Source organism: Cervus elaphus, chromosome 11 (genome assembly GCF_910594005.1).
Source record: "Cervus elaphus chromosome 11, mCerEla1.1, whole genome shotgun sequence".
In the NCBI taxonomy this organism is placed as follows: Eukaryota; Metazoa; Chordata; class Mammalia; order Artiodactyla; family Cervidae; genus Cervus; species Cervus elaphus.
Window position 1 is genome coordinate 598,237 of NC_057825.1, and position 19,471 is coordinate 617,707.

Consider the following 19,471-nt stretch of genomic DNA (forward strand, 5'->3'; position numbering starts at 1 on the left):
TCTGGAGGAAGATGTAGAACTACAGGCCACTGTGGCATTTGTCAACTCCTCAGCATCCACTAATATAGGTAGGTGTTCTGAATCAGAAAACACAAGCTTCTATCCTTTATTTCCTGATACAACTGTCAGCACAGGTCAGACTGTATTAATGTTGAACCCTCCCCCAGAGTTTTAGGATATTCCACTTAAGGATCAATTAAACAGAATTAGGATCTGAGAAATTATGCGCTGAAACAGAACATAAAGAGGGAAGAGACTTTTAGGTAAATAGTAGTTTGGCAGCAGCTTCCCGTGTGGCCTTATCTTTAGGTTTGCCCCAAGGCGGGGAGTTTCACCAAAATAAACTGCTTTGGGACCCATAAATGTGCTCATTGGTTGTCCCCTGGGGTGACCTCTAACCCTAGGGTGAATTACCCAGTGCTGTCACGTGGCTGGACCTGCCTTGTGAAGTATTTCCCTCCTGCAAGCTGAGCCACGTGTTCTTGTCTACTTTCCTCTCGGTAGGGGTTCTGGTTTGGCTGGAACCTGAGACCGTCGCCTAAGTCTCTACGCTTTAACGTAACACGTGGCGTGCTTCCTTTACACAGTGACCAGATGCCCAAAACCACACGATACGGTAGCCAAGGTCTTTAATAGAAGCGAAACGAGGGAACCGCCTCTCCACCCGCCACCCCGGAACTAGGCTGGGCGAGGAGGTCCAAGTCCTCGGTCGCAGGCACACCCTGCGCAGCAGCCGACCACTCCTAGCGCGGGAAGTTCTTGGGATACAGCTGGAAGAGCTTGCCCTCCTGCGTGGGCTCAAAGCCGTACTGTTCCAGGTGCTCGGGGTCGAAAGTCCCGGCCTTAAAGTCCTTCTCGATAGCCGGCGCCGCCGTCTCCAGAAAGAGCTGCTTGGCCGTCAGGGGAACGTCTGTGCCCTCCGGGGCGCGGTAGTTCACGTAGGGCTTGAGCTTGAAGCCGGCCAGCTCGGGCACCACCAGCTCCGGGACCATTTCCTTGACCAGCACGAACCTGCCGCCGCGACCGTGGAAGCCGACGCCCTTGGCACCGCGGCTCTTGTAGAAGGTGCGCGGGCCCCGCTTACTGGTCCACTTGCTCATGCGGTCGGCGCCCCGCACCAGGGCGCGAGCCGCCCCGCTCAGGAGACCCATGGCGAGGTCTGCGCACAGACACCACGCCGCTGCCGGCTCCAGCCGCCTTGGATACCAGCCCCACCGCGCAGCGCTTCCGGCGCCTTCGGCAGCTTCCGGTCCCACCGGCCCCCGCGCCGCAGGAAGAGCGGCTCCGATTGGCTGCGCCGTGTCGAATACGCAGCCCCGGCCCTGGGAGGGGGCGGGACCGGCGGTAACCCGACCAATGCGCGGGGAGATCCCGCGTCCGGGCGGGACGTCAGGAGAGCGGCCGTCGGGGGCGGGGCTTCGAGGCAGCGCCCGGACGATGGGAGGTGGATTTCGGGAGCGCGGACGTTGGGGGCGGGGCTTCGGGGAGGCGGGACGGGAGCGCGCGGTGCCGGTGAGTCGCCGTCTAGCGCCGCGAAGTGGCCAGGTTAGGGGTCTGAGTCTGTGAGGAGAGGCCGCCATCATCTCCCCCAGCCCGCGCCGGGACGACACTGCCCCCCCAGGGCCGCCGGCGCCCCCAACCCGACTGCTTCCAACCCGACGTCCGTCATCTCGACCCCGCTTAACTCTACGCCCCCCAACCCCGACGCCCCCCCAACCCCGACGCCCCACAGCTCGACACCCCTAAACCCGATGCCCCCAACCTGGGTGCTCCTCAGCCCGACACCCCTAAACCGGGTGCCCCCTACACCAAACGCCCCCCCCCCCAACCTGAGAGCCTTCAACCGGACGGCCCCTTAACCCCTACTGTCCAAACCCAAGCCCTAATCTCCAAGCCCCCTTAACCACGCCCTCCCTAACCTCCATGCCCTCAGCCCCGCTGCCCCAGGCTCCCCCAGTTCTCCTGGACTTGACCACCTTTCCTCTGGCCCCATGCTGTGGAGCAAGCGGAGCAGCTGAAGGCGCTTCCGTCGTGTGGCAGGTGCTGGGGGCTTGAGCTTTGTCCCCCTTGAGCCTGGTGGGGCATCAGGGGATGGGACTGGTCAGGGCTGGGCGGTAGAGCTGGGGTCAAGGCTCTCCTGGTCCTTGAGAAGACGTCTGAGAAGAAAGTTTCCCACAGGGCACGGACCAGTGAGGAAATGCAGGTGACTCTGCACCTGCCTTCTGCTTCTTGACTTATTTGGGTGGGATTTTGGAAGAGACAAACCCTCCTTTGCTGTGGCCCTTCTAAGAGACCTGGGAGCCTCAAGGTGAAGGCCCTGGACATGGCTCCTTCTCGTGGCAGAGAGGTCAGGTGCACAGGGCTACTCCTCAAGTTCACCACAGCCCGGACCAGCACACCCACCTTCAGGGCTCCACCACACTGGGTGGGAAATCCTGTGCCCAGCCCACTAGGGAGGGTCTGGCGCACAGCCTGCGGTGGCCACACACCCCTACCCTTACCCAGCCTCAGCCTCCTCGCCATGGTCCTGGAACTCCCGGCTGCACTAGGCCTTTGCCCAGCTGCCCACACTTGTCTTTGACTGACTGGGAGAGGAGCCTGGGGCTTGGCTGCAGTTCTCGGTTCCTTGGGCAGCTACACCAGGGCTGTTTACAGAGAGGCAAGTGGCTCCCTTTGCTTGTGAAAAGCGTTTTCTCCATGGAGAGCACAGTGTTTCATCAGAGTTTTCCTGTCAGTAGACATGTAACTTAACGTGGACAGGAACACAGGGAAGGGCTGGGAGGCACTGCTTTGCACGTGAGCCTGAGGTGGTCCAACCTCTGCCCTCCTTGGAACCAGTCTTTTCTTCTTTTGTTTCACTTTTTAGCCATGGAGCAAGAGGAGGACACTGGCCCAGAGGTACGGGACCTGAGGAGTCCAGTGAGGAATCAGCCTGAAAATTCCCAGTGTGGCCGCTTCTGGACAAGGAGAAAGCTGCCCTGCAGCATCTCCTTGAAGCCGGCTGCCTGTGGGAGTGGCGTGCGGGCCTCTCTTCCCCTGTCAGGACTAAACCCCTCCCTCCTCTTCCTCAAGGTCACACTTGTCAGTTCCTGCTTCCCTTTAGGAAGCCTGCTTGCTTTGAGGTAGGGCCTTTTTCCCGTGGAACATCTGTAGCCACATCACAAAGGCTTTTATTCCTAAACCAGAAAATTGGATGCATTAAAACAGCAGTGAAAAGCTGAAAAGTCAGAGCTGCCAACCACTAGAGACTATGAATAGGTCTGGGTCGCTCTCATGACCGTTCCCCTGGCTCCTCCCTCCCCTCCCCCCAAGGGGTGGCTGAGCTCAGCGGACACACTCCTGAGGAGGGTGCTTGTCTGCCACCCAGTGGAGGTGGTCTCTAGCCAAGCACACAGCCTGGGCCAGGAGGGCCTGGGCACCTCACTCCGAGGCAGAAGCTCCCACTGCTTCCTCTGCTTTCTGAGCCAAGTTCAGAGGGTTGAGTCTTTGGATCACTTCCTTTTCTGTCTTGATGTAACATTCTGCTTTTGAAATGCTTTTCTGAGTGCATTGATTCCCTCGGGTTTTCTGGCATCAGTACTGTGTGTGATCCTGGCTCTGAAGGATCAGGCAAGCTGCTTTAGTCCTTGGCACTTGTGTAAAAGCTTGACAGAATTCACACACACACACCGCCCCCCTCCCTCAGTCCATCCTGTTCCTGACTGCTTGGAAGGATGTGAGTACCAGGAGGAGTGGAGCGTAGTTACTTGTTTGACTGGTTTCTTGTCTTTGTGGGGAACCTGCCAGCATCCCCTGTATAGGAGGTCCTAGCCGTCTGCCCACTCACCATTCCACACTCACTGTTTCCTCTTACCTTCCTGTCTTTCTCCCTGGGGTCTGGGCTTCTGAAGCTCCTTGTTAACTCCCTCCTTGGGAGCCCTTTGCTGCTATGTGCTGGATTTAATGTTCTCAAAATTCAGTTGGCTCATTAGGGTTTCTCAGCACTGCTGTTGTGTGGGCCTGTGTCCGCCCTTGGGCCAGCAGCATGTGGTCCTGCCTGTGATGAGAAGGTCCTGAAGAGGTGGCCTTTGCACGCCCCCGGCCAGCCAGGTGTGCTCCTCTGGACGTGCATCCTGAGGAACAGGGAAGCCGAGACTGGAGGGCTCAGGTGCCCGGAGCATTTGTTGTCAGTGCAGCGCAGCTGCTGGCCCTGCCTGGCCATCCTGTGGGTGGGTAGCCCTTCTCCGGAGCAGATGGACTCGGGCCCTCTGCCTCCTGAAAGGCTGCTTCATTTTGGAGGTCTCCAGGGCTTCCGACTTCTTCCCTGACCCACAGCTCTGTTCTTGCTCCCTGAGAAGCTGGGGCTGTGCCCATCCTGGCCCTTCCTGACTACAGGCTTCTGCCCTAGGTGGGCTTCTATCTGGCTACCCTATGGTCCTGGGGTCTGGAGCTGATGGAGCAGCATTCCCAGTCCACCATGGTAACCACCTCACTGCTCCCGGGTGATGGGCGGGCCCCAGAATCAGTGGCCCCCTGCACCCTTGGCCGCCCGGGGCCCTTTGTGTCCAGCCTGTGTTTGGGGTTGGGGGTCATGGGGCCTTTCTGATGGGTGCTCTGTCTGTGACCTTGCCCAGCTGCTGGGGATTGTCACTGGAGTCCTCCTGGCCCTGGCCCTCATCGGCACCACCATCATTTTTGTGTACAGAAGGGTTAGCCAATTCCGTGAGTATCTTGCTTGAGGCCGTGGCTCCAGTGAGGGAGGGAGAAGAGGGCTTGAGAGGGTGGTAGGTTCGGGTGACTTTCTCTGTGTTTTAAGCTCCCGCAAATAGCTCTCAAGGCCATAGCGGCTTTTGTTGAAAACTGCTGGCCTGTCGACCCCTCTTTGGATCTATAGAATTTAACTGTGTCCTGAACTCTCTTGACTCTCATTTCCAAGAAGAGATGAAGTCCCGCTTCCTCTGCTTGGGTGTGTCACAGCCCAGGAACAAGATGCTGTGTGACGCAGGGCGGGCAGGACAAGCTCAGCGCACACGCAGCTGGCCCAGCTGTGCTCAGGCTGCCCCTTGGCACCCCTTGCAGGACAGGTGCAGCCCAGTCCTCAGTACAGGTTCCGGAAGAGAGACAAGGTGATGTTCTACGGCAGGAAGATCATGAGGAAGGTAACTCACCGCGGGTCCCCTCCTCCCTCAGAGGGGTCGGCTTCAGCCTGTGCCTGGGGCTTGGGGAAGGTTTGGGGCAGGCACAGCACCTAGAGAGGAAATGAGCCAGGAAGGACGGCAGAAGCCCCTCCCAGGAGCATCCCCGAGTGTGTAAGGCGGAGGGTCCTGGCTCCAGTGCAGATTGGTGGGCCTCCCATGATTTGGGGCTGGGCCCTGCAAAGTGGAAACTCCCAGACCTCACTTCCCAGAGTCATGACCCATCTTGGGGATGAGCAGCCTTTGCTGGTGGGCCCCACCCACTGAGGACAGAGGGCTCAGCAGACTCCCAGAGGCTTACTGTGCCTCAAAGGCATGCTGGAAATGTTTGCTGATATTTAAAAATACTGTGTTTATTAACTTTTCTCTAGATACACAGTTAGTTTGTGTTCTTTGTAGAAAAACTTGAACTGTCAGACGAGGAGTCACGTGGGTGTCCCTGGGTGGCTCTCTCTCCTCGTCAGGGTCAAGTGCTGTGAGCGGGAGGTTGGTTCGGGCTGCCGAGTCTGCCGGGGCGGCCCTGGTGCGTGGTGTGGGGGCTGCTGCAGAGTCGTGTAGGGCCACACGGAATGACCCGCGAGCAGGTCTCGAGGCACTCGTGTGTGGTTGGATCTGGGGCTGTCCATGGATGACCCCCCTGAGGACTGTGTGTTGGCAAGCTGGATTTGGTCTAAGGAAGACAGGAACGTGGTCCAGTGGGGCCAGAACCCCTTGGCAAGGACGAGTCATGGTGACAATGCACCGACAACCACAGCCGGCACCACGGGGCAGACACAGCTTGGGAGCTGCCCAAGGGGGCCGGCTGATGCCTGGGTAGGGGCCAGGCCCTTTGTACTCCTTGGCAGCACTGTTTGCGGCGGTCCAGCGGGCCTGGACTGTGAGGGGGACGGAGAGCTGTCCAGGCCAAGAGGGTGTGCAGGCACCAGGGTTGTGTACCAGCGTGACAGGTGTGAGGAGGAGGGTGCCGGCCTTCCAGGAGAGGGGACGCAGGGCCGAGGACATCGGAGTTCTCGGAGCTCGGGCTGTCTGGGGACATGGCCCTGTGTCCTCCCTGTCAGCAGCACCAAGGAGGTGCCCTGTGTCCTGGGCAGGCGAGCAGGTGGGGCCGGGCCGGAATGCCCGTAGGGGCCACGTCCTGAGGGCTGGGACCGACCCTGAGACTGGGAACTGGATCCCACAGGTCTCAGAGTCCAGACTTAGCCTCCCCCTTTCATTCTGCAGGTGACCACGCTTCCCCACACACTTGTGGGGAACACAGCTGCCCCCCGGCAGCGGGTGAGGAAGAGGGCCAAGGTGCTGTCTTTGGCCAAGAGGTACTGGGAATGCCCTTCAGACCAGTCAGTTCCCAGCTGCCCTCCCCAGTGGGCTATCCGTGGCTTCCCTGCTATGGGGCTCACAGCCCAAATGCTCTCTGCTGTATTTTTTAATTTTTAAAATATTTAATTGATTAATTAATTTGGTTACATCAGATTTTAGTTGTGGCACTCAGGCTTTGTTGCTCTGTGGCTTGTGGGATCTTAGTTCCCCAGCCAGGGATCAAACCCGCATCCCCTGCATTGCAAGGCAGATTCTTAACCATTGGACCACCAGGGAAGTTCCTTGCTGTCTGCTTTTGAACCCCTTTGGGCCTCTGCTCCAGGTGTGTGCCTCTTTGCTTTGTAGGATCCTGCGATTCAAGAAGGAATACCCTACCTTGCAGCCAAAGGAGCCCCCGCCCTCCCTGCTGGAGGCTGATCTCACAGAGTTTGATGTGAAGAATTCTCACCTGCCATCAGAAGTTTTATACATGCTGAAAAATGTCCGGTAAGAGAGAGGTGGACCTGGAGGCTTTCTTTGTGCCTGCCTGGCCTCCGAGGTATCCTTTCCCTGTGGCCACCGATGGTTGTGTCGACAAAAAATATCAATAAACAGTCTGTAACAGGAATAGAAAAGAGTTTTATTTGAGCCAAATTGAGGACTGTAACCCGGAAGACAGCCCCAGAGAAGTATGGTTTTCAGCACAGTTTTATATCTTGTGTGAATGAAGAACGTTAAACTAGTCACAGATACATTCCTTCAGGGTATCAGAAAGAAATCAAAACCAGATCAGCATGTACACGGTGAGTCAGTATGGCATTGACACCTGGGAAGGGAGTCTTGTCGTAGAAGGAGCACCAGGATTGATCTCCCAGGATGAGAGGCACTGAGTCCTTATTTTTAACGTGGGTGTTCTTTACTTCTGGTAAGTGTTCAGATCAGTCGCTCAGTCGTGTCTGACTTTGTGACCCCATGGACTGCAGCACGCCAGGCTTTCCTGTCCATCACCAACTCCCGGAGCTTGCTCAAACTCATGTCCATTGAGTCAGTGATGCCATCCAACCATCTCATCGTTTGTCGTCCCCTTCTTCTCTTGCCCTCAATCTTACCCAGCATCAGGGTCTTTTCCAGTGAGTCAGTTCTTCACATCAGGTGGCCAAAGTGTTGGAGTTTCAGCTTCAGCATCATTAAGTGTGCCCTTTAATAATTAAAGCAGATGTACAGTGTGTGGTTGATCAACCACAAATAGGATATTCTGTCTGGTGAGCATAAAGTGGGTGTTCATACATGTAGCAGCCAGAATGACCTCTCTGGACCTCAACATGTGACCATTTGTTTTATCAGTTGGCAAAGCTTCTCTCCTCTGGCTGTCACTGCCCTCCTGGTGGTGAGCAGAGCCTCCTTGCTGGTTCTTTCCCATGTGTGTCTGCTTCTCAGAGTTTCTGCCTTCAGGATGATGCAGAACGAGTGTGGGAAGTGAGTGGCCGGATGGAATATTGAAAGTCTGGCTCCCTGTCTCTCCCTGGAAGCCCCAACTCCTCTTTCCAGCACTTCGCTAACTGCCCTTGGTTACAAACCTGGCTCAAACTCACAGTCGTGGCCTGAGACTTCTCTGAGCTCCTGGGATAGCAGCTGATGGGGCTTCCTAAACCTCAGGCTCCTGCCCTGCTGGCAGCCAGGTGCTAGTGCTGCAGGCTCTGCGGCCCGTGGAAGCTCTCCCTGTGGTCTGGCCAGCAGGGACAGTGTCCTTCCTGATGGTGCCCCACGTGTCCTGATTTCTGTAGGGTCCTGGGTCACTTTGAGAAGCCGCTGTTCCTGGAACTTTGCAAACACATGGTCTTTGTGCAGCTTCTGGAAGGGGAGTACATCTTCCGGCCGGGGGAGCTGGACAACAGCATCTATGTGGTGCAGGATGGGCGGCTGGAGGTCCGCGTGCAGGACTCGGTGAGCACCCCGGGCCGGGCGGGGGCGCTGTTGTGTTGGGACTCCATGGTCTGCCCTCTTGGACATTCCTCAAGTTTTCCATTGAAAACTTAGTGCAAAACTTATTTTATTTTATGTAGGTAGGAGATTCATATTTTATTTCTCCAGCAACATATATACAGTTGAATATAAGTTAAAGGCCAGATTGCACACCAAAACCAGGTCCTTTAGGTGGTTCAGTCGAAGAGGTAAGGCCTTCAGCTGGCTAACATGAGAAGTGTCCCCTCCTTGGCCCACCTTTTGGGATTTTGCCAGTCCTGAGTTCATCAAAAATTTCTTCCATATTCTGAGGTGTCAGATCCTGTAGTAGTTGTCATTGAATTGAACCGTGGACTCATTTATACAGGTCCCTAAACACTCCAACTAGGAGTGAAAAGTTTGTCAGATGAATCGTCCCACTACCTTTCTGCTGAGCATTCCTGAGGGATCGCCAGGATGTTGGCAGAGTTTTGAAGTGTGCAAGGTGGAGTAGTGCAGCCAGGAATATGACACTTTCCAGCTGGCTTTCGGTTATATGTTGTATGAGAAGTTGCTGCTTCATATGCTCTCCCAGGAGGTACTTGTGAAACCTCTGCACCTGTTTGTAGTGGAGCTGGGCAGCCATCCCTTTTGTCTTCAGGCTGGAAGCAGAGCTGCTGCTATAGTTGGCTCTGTCCTTTTATAGTTTTCCAGTGCAAAATCCAGTGGAGCATCCGGGTTATTCTCAGGAGTGTCTCTGGGCACACCAAAGGCCCCTCCAGCTGCATCTGCACAGCTGTCTTATGCAGATTCCTTCATGCCTTCCCCACTGGGTGGTGAGACTGGTATCGTGGGCCAGAGCACCTCAGAGAGAAATGCGGAGGGCCAAGCTGAGGGCCTTCAGGGGGTGCAAAATCTCAAGTTTGAGTTCTTTGGAGGAAAAGACACATTAGACCAAAGCTGCCCTTGACGCAGCATGTCAGCTTCTGTGACACGGGCTGCGTGGTGGCTCCCATCACTCCCACTGCCTTAGGACCCCTCAGTGGGTGCGTACTGACCTGTGAAGATCAGCCGCACGCTTGTCTTATTTTCAGGTTTCAGGCTATAAATAATTTTAACTGTAAGAAAATAATTAAAATATTAATTCAGCTGGCAGCTAACTCCTTGCTGCCTGCTTCTATTGAATTGTGTGCTTAAATCACAGTTGCCAGGTGAGGGCGGGGGGATCTCTAGACCAAGCCTCCTGGGCACTTGGTTTATTTGCCTGGTGGTAGGTGACCCAGGCTTCCCATAGACACTCAGTGAACCCTGGACTGCATGAGGTTGCCCCCATCCCTGGCCATGTGAACTTCCCACCTGCTGGGCCCTGGGTGGACCTGCCCTGGGACGGCTCCTGCGAGTCCTTCCGGCTCCTAGACCGCAGTGTTACGGGGTGCAGGTCTCATGCGTAACTGTGTCTGTGAGCGGCCTGGTGGGGTAAGCAGAAAGGGCATGCTTTCGTCCCGTCTTCTCCAGGGGCCTCCGTGCCATCTGCCTGGCAGGCCTTCCCAAGAGGGCCAGAGCCTTTGGCCCAGACGGATGGGCTCCTGGACTGTGACCTGTGCTAGGTTTGAACAAGTTCAAAGGAATTTTTCTGGGTCACCCTGAGATGAAGTTCCTATCTTAAATCACCAGCATTGCATGGTTTCCTTTCTCCTTTAATCCGGTGGGGAAAAAATATGTCAAAATGCTATCATTTGGGCGGAGTCAGACGCAAGCGGACTCCGTCCCTCTCAACCCCATTAAAAAAAAAAAAAAAAAAAAGCTATCATTTATACTGAGAATAACTGCGTTTGGTTCCCACAGCCTTTTAGTTTGGCCCACCAACTCTCTCAGGCAGGTCCTCCTGGTGCTGACAAGACACAAGACTGAAGGCTAGGCTGGGCCTCCCTGTTCCTTAGTCACCCTCATCTTTCTGTTCTCGTTCCACACGTCGACAGAGTGCAGCCTCTGCCCCACACGACCAGTGGTGGGGGGTTGTTTGCGTGGCCAGCCTGGCCGGCCTGGCCTCCCACCACGGGTGACTCTCCTCTGCTTCCCAAGCGCAGGATGGCACTGAGGTGACGGTCAAGGAGGTTCTGGCTGGAGACAGCGTCCACAGTCTCCTCAGCATTCTGGATGTCATCACTGTGAGTACCTCTTCTCCCCTGGGTCTGCCCGGACTCACTAGACAGCAGATCCCTCAGCACCCAGGCCAGCTCTCCACTGACAGGAGGGTCACCCTAGTGGGTGGGGGGTGTGCCTGGAGTGGCCTGGGAGTGGCTCTGACTAAGTGTCTGAGGGGAGCTCGGTGTTGGCTTATGGGTTTTGGTGTCTCTTAAATGATCATTCTTTGGACTGAGTAGCATGTGCATGGGCTCCAAGCGTCACATGCATAAAACATCGCAGGATGAAGGGGATCTCTCCTGTCTTCAGGCCCCAAGGCCCCTTTCCAGGAGAGGCCCTTTCTGGATCTTCTGTGCTGACACGTGTTCTTCAGTCACTTCTTCAGCTTTTGTGCTCTTCCTCAATGCAGTGAATGGTCTTGTGTAGACACTGTTTCCTGTGTTTGAAGGCCAGTCTGTAGGGCAAATCCTTAGGAGACTCACTGATCCCAGGGACCTGCCTCCCACCACAGAGACTGAATTGCCAGGCATGTGAGGGCACCTCACCCGCTAGTGAGCTGTCTCATAGCTGATGTTTGCTAGTTGTCTCACTGTATCTCATTGTTTGTTGAACCCAGGGTAGGCAAGGTGCAAGCGAGGAAGCTGAAAGAAGATGTGAAGAGAAACTGCAGACATGTTTATTCTCTCTTGATTGGCATAGAGGGTGTAGCAGCAGACATGCTGTATTCTCTCCTCCCATGATTGACCCAGTGGACACAGCCGTAATGCACCATAAGACACCATAACACAGACATAATGTAGCCTTAATGCAGCCTCAAGGGCTTTTCAGGTGGAGCTTGTATATGTTTACAGTACAGAAGTGGCCTGTGGCCAAGGAGGCACATCATGACGTGCACACACAGTGCTGTAAGTGATCTCAGCTGTCGCCGTGTATTTACAAAACATGGGGCGGTAGTGAGAGGCCCTGGGGGTGAGAGAGCCTGACCACCGCCATCTTGGCAAATTTGCTCTTTCTTTACATTCCACCTCTTCAGGGTCTTTCACCTCATAGTCTACGCACAGTCCATCTTCTGCAATATTGCCGTGGTGAAAACACTGACTCTTGGATTTATATCTTGCAACAGTAGTAGGGGCTGCAACAAGAAACAGCACTTGTCACCCAGGATACAAGCTGGAACTCACACTACTTGCAAAACCCCCACAGGCGCCAGGACAGCCCCTTCAAGGAGGAGATTTTTGTGTTGTTCACAGTCCACCCTCATGATTACACTTTTCTAAATCTGAGGACATAGCCTTTACAGTACATTGTTCTAAATTTACAGCATAGGACTCAGCCTTTACAGTCTACTATTCTAGATATACATCATAAAAAAATATATATATATATACATCATTTGGCCACAATGGCCATCAGTGTGTGCACCAGGACCAAGAAACTGCTCCAGCTTGCCATAAATAAGGCTGCATTTGGCACCAGTGTCAACCAGGGCCATTACTCTCTGTACATTAGCTAGTGACCAGTGAATTGCAAGTCCTACATGGGGCCTCCAGTCCCTGCTTGGGCTCTTTGGGTGGGCACAATGATTTGAGCCCTGTTCAAAGCAGAAAAGGGCATCTGAAGGAACACCCTTGGGTGCCATATAATCTTCTAACTGAACCACTTGTGTCTCTTGCTGTGGGCATTTAAACTGCTGTTCCGGTCTCAGTTGCATGGTTGGCCTTGCTAACAAGCAGGGACCTGCAGTCTCAAATGTTCTACAACCTTTGTCTCAATGAGGGGTGCGGGGTTATAGATGCCAACCGTTCTATTTCATCCCTGGAACAAATGATACCATCCACCCTATGTCCCAGAGTCGCAAAAGGCATGCTGCCAAGGGTTTCCCTTGGTTCTGCTAAAGCTGCTTACCCAAGTCGACCAACTCCACCTGAGTATACGGTTGATACGCCGTGCACTCAGTCACACTGGGGGCCCCTTGATGATGCCCCTGCCGAGCCACAGGCTGCTCATGCGTCACTTTCTGCCGCACAGCAGGCCTTGCTGACAAGCAGGGACCCACGGGCTCTCGTTGTTCATCAGCACCACCTCCGCTGTGATTGTGGTTTTCATTCTGTCTTGTCTCTGATGGATGAGGTTAAGAGGCTTGTGAAAGCTTCCTGGTGGGAGGGATTGGTTATGGGTAAAACTGGGTCTTACTCTGGTGGGCAAGGCCATGCTCACTTCAGTTCAGTCGCTCAGTCGTGTCCGGCTCTTTACAGCCCCACGAACTACAGCATGCCAGGCCTCCCTGTCCATCACCAACTCCCGGAGTTTACCCAAACTCATGTCCATCGAGTCGGTGTTGCCATCCAACCATCTCATCCTCTGTCGTCCCCTTCTCCTCCTGCCCTCAATCTTTCCCAGCATCAGGGTCTTTCAAATGAGTTAGCTCTTCGCATCAGGTGGCCAAAATACTGGAGTTTCACCTTCAACATCAGTCCTTCCAATGAACCCAGGACTGATTTCCCTTAGAATGGACTGGTTGGATCTCTTTGCAGTCCAAGGGATTCTCAAGAGTCTTCTCCAACACCACAGTTCAAAAGTATCAGTTCTTCTGTGCTCAGCCCTCTTTATATTCCAACTCTCACATCCATACATGTCCACTGGAAAAACCATAGCCTTGACTAGATGTACCTTTGTTGACAAAGTAATGTCTCTGCTTTTTAATACGCTGTTTAGGTTGGTCATAACTTTCCTTCCAAGGAGTAAGCGTCTGTTAATTTCATGGCTGCAGTCACAATCTGCAGTGATTTTGGAGCCCAGAAAAATAAAGTCAGCCACTGTTTCCACTGTTTTCCCATCTATTTGCCATAAAGTGATGGGACCAGATGCCATGATCTTAGTTTTCTGAATGTTGAGCTTTAAGCCAGCTTTTTCATTCTCCTCTTTGACTTTCAACAAGAGGCTGTTTAGTTCTTCTTCACTTTCTGCCATAAGGGTGGTGTCATCTGCATATCAGAGGTTATTGATATTTCTCCCAGCAATCTTGATTCCAGCTTGTGCTTCATCTAGCCCAGCGTTTCTCATGATGTACTCTGCATATAAGTTAAATAAGCAGGGTGACAATATACAGCCTTGATGTAGTCCTTTTCCTGTTTGGATTCAGTCTGTTGTTCAATGTCCAGTTCTAACTGTTGCTTCCTGACCTGCATACAGATTTCTCAAGAGGCAGGTCTGGTATTCACATCTCTTTCAGAATTTTCCACAGTTTATTGTGATCCACACAGTCAATGACTTTGGCATAGTTAATAAAACAGAAATAGATGTTCTTCTGGAACTCTCTTGCTTTTTCGATGGTCCAGCGGATGTTGGCAATTTGATCTCTGGTTCCTCCACCTTTTCTAAAACCAGCTTGAACATCTGGAAGTTCACGGTTCATGTATTGCTGAAGCCTGGCTTGGAGAATTTTGAGCATTACTTTACTAGCGTGTGAGATGAGACATAATGTAGCCTTATTGCAGCTGCAAGGGCTTTTCAGGTGGAGCTGATATATGTTTACAGGAGAGAAGTGGCCCCTGGCCAAGTGGGTACATCATGGCGCATATGTGCAGCGCTGTCAGTGGTCTTCGCTGTTACGTAACCGTGTTACAGAACATGGGGTGAGCGAGAGGCCCGGGGCTGAGAGGCCTGACCACCGCCTTCTTGGTGATTTGCTCTTTCCATACACTAGTCCAGTAGGTTAAAAAAATAGCATCTCATGTTAGTTTATGACTTTTAAACTTCTATCATGGGATATTTCAAACATGTTAAAAAATAGAGTAGTAAAATTAATTTATTTCTATCACTAGCTGTGAAAGGCTCCGCTCAGTGTACCTCATTTCCTCCCAGTTAACTGGAATTTAGTATTTAATTTTTCCTTCTGATCAAAACCTACTTACAGTAAAACAAATCTTAAGTGTAAGTAGCTGCTTTGATACATGCATGCACCTGTGTCACTGAAAGGGTGTATTTGATTTTAATTTTATCCTTGGAAGTTACATCTTTTTCTTTTCTTTTTAGCTGTGTACTGAGGCAACTTGTACTTCAGTTTCTCCAGACACTGCACAGAGGGGTCTCTGGGGCAGTTCAGCAGAACCGTGGCAGGGGTGCCTCTGTGCGGGCTCAGGAGTCTAGGAGCTTGTGTGATGCTGACTGTGGATGGACCCCTGGTGGGTGTCCTCCAAGCCAGCCCTAAGTTGTTGTGCATGACAAGGGGTGACAGGCTCCAAATGGAGACTTCAGGGGTGTCCACTGTGTTCAGCCTGCCCCTGTCAGACCAGTACACATGCTTTGAGCTGTTTGGGGGCTGGGGGTGGAGGTATGCATGGGACTCCGGGTCTCTGTCTGCCGCCAGGACCTGGCCTGCCTTTAGCACATGCTTGGCCAGGGCTGAGAGGGACACCACCCGCTCCGAGCAAGCCTGCCTGCTTCCTGCTTGGGTCAGCCCCTGCCTGGAACCTTGTGCTGGGAGAGAGCACCCGGGTGTGCCCGTTGGGCCATAGGAGGGGGGTTCTGTGGGGTTCTGGCTTGAGTGTCTGAGTCTGTGAGGTGTGCTGTAGGCCTGGGAGGTCTAGACAGGCTGTCTGTCACACACAGGGGCTCCTAGATAAGAGAGAGAGCGGCGGTGGAGGCTCGTGTCTTGCCTCTTGGTCTGCTTGGTCCTGATCCTGCTGTGACTTCTGGGCTGAGCACCGTCTGTGGCAGCTCTGGGCTGCGTGCTTGGAGCAGGGCCAGGTGCCTGCTGTCTCCCAGCCACTGCGGTCACCTCGGCCCGGGTCCTCAGTGCCCCCGGGCAGGACTCTTCCTTTCTCGAGTGTGGGGCTGAGAGTGGGGAGGGGGGTGTTTGGAAAAAACAAGTCTGAACTGAGTTAAATGATCATTTGGAAGGACATCATTTTTGCCTCACCAAATGTGTATTTGTGATTTAAAATTCTTTTTATTTGTTCTTATCAAAATAACCTGAACAAATTCTAAAAACGCTTTTGATGTTTTGTGAAGTGCAGTTGTCTGTTCCACCACCCTCTCCCAAGAAAGGCCGCTTCTAGCTCTTCCAGTCTCCTGTGTACAACTGCTGCTCTTGCTGTTTTATGATTCTTCTGTCTCAATTTTGTTTTGACTCACCACTGTAGACAGTGCCCTGCTCGCCTTACCGTCCTGCTCCTCTCATCCCACCTTGTGGGCATGGTTGGCAGCTGGGCCTGTGGAGCCTGGAGGTGAAGTTCTTTTTCGTTTTCCCTGGAGTTAACAGTTGCCTCATTTTTGGCTGCTTAGTTTTCTGTGCATGGCATGCACAGCTGCCCTTGTCCAGTATTCCGTGGGTCGGGGAGTGACCTCCGGGTCCCCAGGCTCTGTGCCCCTGTGAACTTCTGGGCCACACGGTCCAGCCCCTGTCCTGGGGGTGCTTTCTTCCTTCCTGGGCAGGGCTCCCACCTCCTCTCTTGATCTGCCTGTTCAGGTGGAGCAGATCCTCTGTGGCTTCCTGAGAAGTGTGCAGGGAGATTGGGTTTTGAAACCTTACCGATTTAGAATTGTCTTTATTCTGCACTCCCTTTATCTTTCTATTGTACTTTTAAGGAGATTTTGTTAACTTTATTTTCCAGATCTTCCATTGAAATTTTAATTTCTGTCATCATTTTTTTATATAAGTCTAGTTGACTTACAGTGTTGTTTTAATTTTACATATACAGCAAATTGATTCAGCTATATGTATATATATTTATATATTTTTCAGATTCTTTTCCATAATGGTTTATTACAGGGTATTGAATGTACTTCCCTGTGCTATAGAGTAGGTCCTTGTTGGTTACCGATTTTAAATATGTTGTTGTTCAGTTGCTAAGTCACGTCCGACTCTTTGTTGACCTCATGGACTGCAGCACAGCAGGCTCCTCTGTCCTTCACTATCTCCCGGAGTTTGCTCAAATTCATGTCCATTGAGTCGGTGATGCCATCCAACCATCTCATCCTCTGCCTCCCCCTTCTCCTCTTGCCCTCAGTCTTTCCCAGCATCAGGGTCTTTTCCAGTGAGTTGGCTCTTTGCATCAGGTGGCCAAGTATTGGAGCTTCAGCTTCAGCATCAGTCCTTCCAATGAATATTCAGGGTTGATTTTCTTTAGGATTGACTGGTTTGATCTCCTTGGAGTCCAAGGGACTCTCAAGAGTCTTCTCCAGCACCACGATTCAAAACCATCAATTTTTTGGTGCTCAGCCTTCTTTATGGTTCAACTCTCACATCTGTACATGATTGCTGGAAAACCATAGCTTTGACTATATGGGCCTTTGTTGGCAAAGTGATGTCTCTCTGCTTTTCTTTCAAGGAGCAAGCGTCTTTTAATTTCATGGCTGTAGTCACTGTCCACAGTGATTTTGGAGCCCCAGAAAATAAAATCTGCCACTGCTTCCACTTTTTCACCCATCTATTTACCATGAAGTGATGGGACCAAATGCCATGATCTTAGTTTTTTAAGTGTTGAGTTTTAAGCCAGATTTTTCACTCTCCTCATTCACTTTCATCTGCATATCTGAGGTTATTGATATTTCTCCCAGAAATCCAGAATCCAGCTTTTGGTTCTTGCAGTCCAGCGTTTCGAATGATGTACTCTACATATAAGTTAAATAAGCAGGGTGACCGTATTTAGCCTTGAGATACTCCTGTCCCAATTTGGAACCCTTCCATTGTTCCATATCTGGTTCTGACTGTTGCTTTTTGACCTGCATACAGGTTTCTCAGGAGGGCAGGTATGGTGGTCTGGTATTACCATCTCTCTAAGAATTTTCCACAGTTTGTTGTGATCCACACAGTCGAAGGCTTTAGCATAGTCAATGAAGCAGAAGTAGATATTTTTCTGGAACTTCCTTGCTTTCTCCATTATCCATCGAATGTTGGCAATTTAATCTCTGGTTCCTCTGCCTTCGAAACCCAGCTTGAACATCTAGAAGCTCTCAGTTCACATACCGCGGAAGCCTGGCTTGAAGAATTTTGAGCATAATTTTGTTAGCATGTGAAATGAGCGCAATTGCAAGGTAGTTTGAACATTTTTTGACATTGCCCTTCTTTGAGATTGAAATGGAAACTGACCTTTTCTAGTCCTGTGGTCACTGTTAAGTTTTCCAAACTTGCTGGCATATTGAGTGCAGCACTTTCATGGCACCATCTTTTAAAACTTGAAGTAGCTCAGCTGGAATTCCATCACCTCCACTAGCTTTGTTCGTAGTAGTGCTGCCTAAGGCCCACTTGACCTCACACTGTATGATGTCCAGCTATAGGTAAGTGACCACACCACTGTTTATTTGGGTCATTAAGACTTTTTTTTCATATAGCTCTTCTGTGTATTCTTGCCACCTTTTCTTAATCTTTTCTGCTTCTTTTAGGTCTTTACTGTTTCTGTCCTTTATTGTGCCCATCTTTGCATGAAATGTTCTCTTGGTATCTTTGATTTTCTCGAAGAGATCTCTAGTGTTTCCTATTCTTTTATTTTCCTCTCTTTCTTTGCACTGATCACTGAGGAAGGTTTTCTTATCTCTCCTTGTTGTTCTTTGGAATTCAGCATTCAGTTGGATATATCTTTACCTTTCTCCCTTGCCTTTCGATTCTTTTCTTTTCTTAGCTATTTGTATACTCTCCTCAGACAACCACTTTGCCTTCTTGCATTTCTTTTTATTTGGAATTGTTTTGGTCATGCCTCCTGTTCAGTTCAGTTCAGTCGCTCAGTCGTGTCCAGCTCTTTGCGACCCCATGGACTGCAGCACGCCAGGCCTCCCTGTCCATCACCAACTCCCGGAACTTACTCAAACTCATGTCCATTGAGTTGGTGATGCCATCCAACCATCTCACCCTCTGTCATCCCCTTCTTCTCCTGCCCTCAATCTTTCCCAGCATCAAGGTCTGTTCAAATGAGTCAGCTCTCCACATCAGGTGGCCAAAGTATTGGAGTTTCAACTTCAATATCAGTCCTTCCAGTGAACACCCAAGACTGATCTCCTTTAGGATGGATAGTGTCACGAACCTCCCCATAGTTCTTCAAGCACTCTGTCTACCAGATCTAACTCCTTGAATCTATTCGTCACCTCCACTGTACAGTCATAAGGGATTTGATTTAGATCATACCTGAATGCTAATGATTTTTCTACTTTTTTCAATTTAAGCCTGAATTTTGCAATAAGGAGCTCATGATTTAAGTCTTGTTTGGTCTTGTTTTTGCTGACTGACTGTATACAGCTTCTCCATCTTCCACTGCAAAGAATGTAATCAATCTGATTTCAATATGGACCATCTGGTGATGTCCATGTGTAGAGTCATCTCTTAGGTTGTTGGGAAAGGATTTGTTACGACCAATGTGTTCTCCTGATCAAACTTGTTAACCTTTGCCCTGCTTCATTTTGTACTCCAAGGCCAAACTTGCCTGTTATTCCAGGTATCTCTTGACTTCCTACTTTTGCATTCTAATCCTCTATGACGAAAAGGAAATTTTTTTTTCTTTTTTTGGTGTTCATTCTAGAAGGTCTTGTAGGCCTTCATAGAACTGGTCAGTTGCAGCTTCTTTGGCATCAGTGGTTGGGGTATAGACTTGCATTACTGTGATGTTGAATGGTTTGCCTTGAAAACGAACAATCATTCTGTGGTATTTTAAATATAGTAGTATGTATATGTTAATCCCAAACTCCTAATCCCTCCCCCTTTTCCCTTTGGTAACTATAAGTTTGTTTTCCATGTCTGTGAGTCTGTTTATTTGTAAATAAGTCCATTTGTATCATTTTTTTTAGATTTCACATATAAGTGATACCATATGATATTTGTCTTTCCCCCTCTGACTTACTTCACTTAGTATGATAATCTCTAGGTTCATCTGTATTGCTGCTAATGGCATTATTTTATTTTTTCTTATGATGAGCAATTTTCT

The 19,471-nt window shown here is 51.2% G+C and overlaps 1 protein-coding gene across 6 annotated transcripts in view; it reads left to right on the forward strand.

Annotated features, from left to right (window-relative positions):
- The first annotated feature begins 594 nt into the window (after positions 1 to 594).
- PNPLA7 (patatin like phospholipase domain containing 7) overlaps positions 595 to 19,471 on the forward strand; it is a 78,901-nt gene continuing 60,024 nt past the window's right edge. For 3 of the 6 annotated variants that reach the window (XM_043916186.1, XM_043916188.1, XM_043916190.1), the window contains exons 1-9: positions 596 to 1,444; positions 2,867 to 2,898; positions 4,388 to 4,459; positions 4,614 to 4,701; positions 5,059 to 5,138; positions 6,396 to 6,487; positions 6,837 to 6,977; positions 8,255 to 8,414; positions 10,499 to 10,579. In XM_043916186.1, the coding sequence (XP_043772121.1) occupies positions 1,099 to 1,444; positions 2,867 to 2,898; positions 4,388 to 4,459; positions 4,614 to 4,701; positions 5,059 to 5,138; positions 6,396 to 6,487; positions 6,837 to 6,977; positions 8,255 to 8,414; positions 10,499 to 10,579 (1,092 nt within the window). In that variant the 5' untranslated portion in view covers positions 596 to 1,098. Of the gene's footprint in view, positions 1,445 to 2,866; positions 2,899 to 4,387; positions 4,460 to 4,613; positions 4,702 to 5,058; positions 5,139 to 6,395; positions 6,488 to 6,836; positions 6,978 to 8,254; positions 8,415 to 10,498; positions 10,580 to 19,471 lie in introns of all 6 variants that reach the window. The other 3 variants (XM_043916185.1, XM_043916187.1, XM_043916189.1) reach the window with 2 other exon arrangements.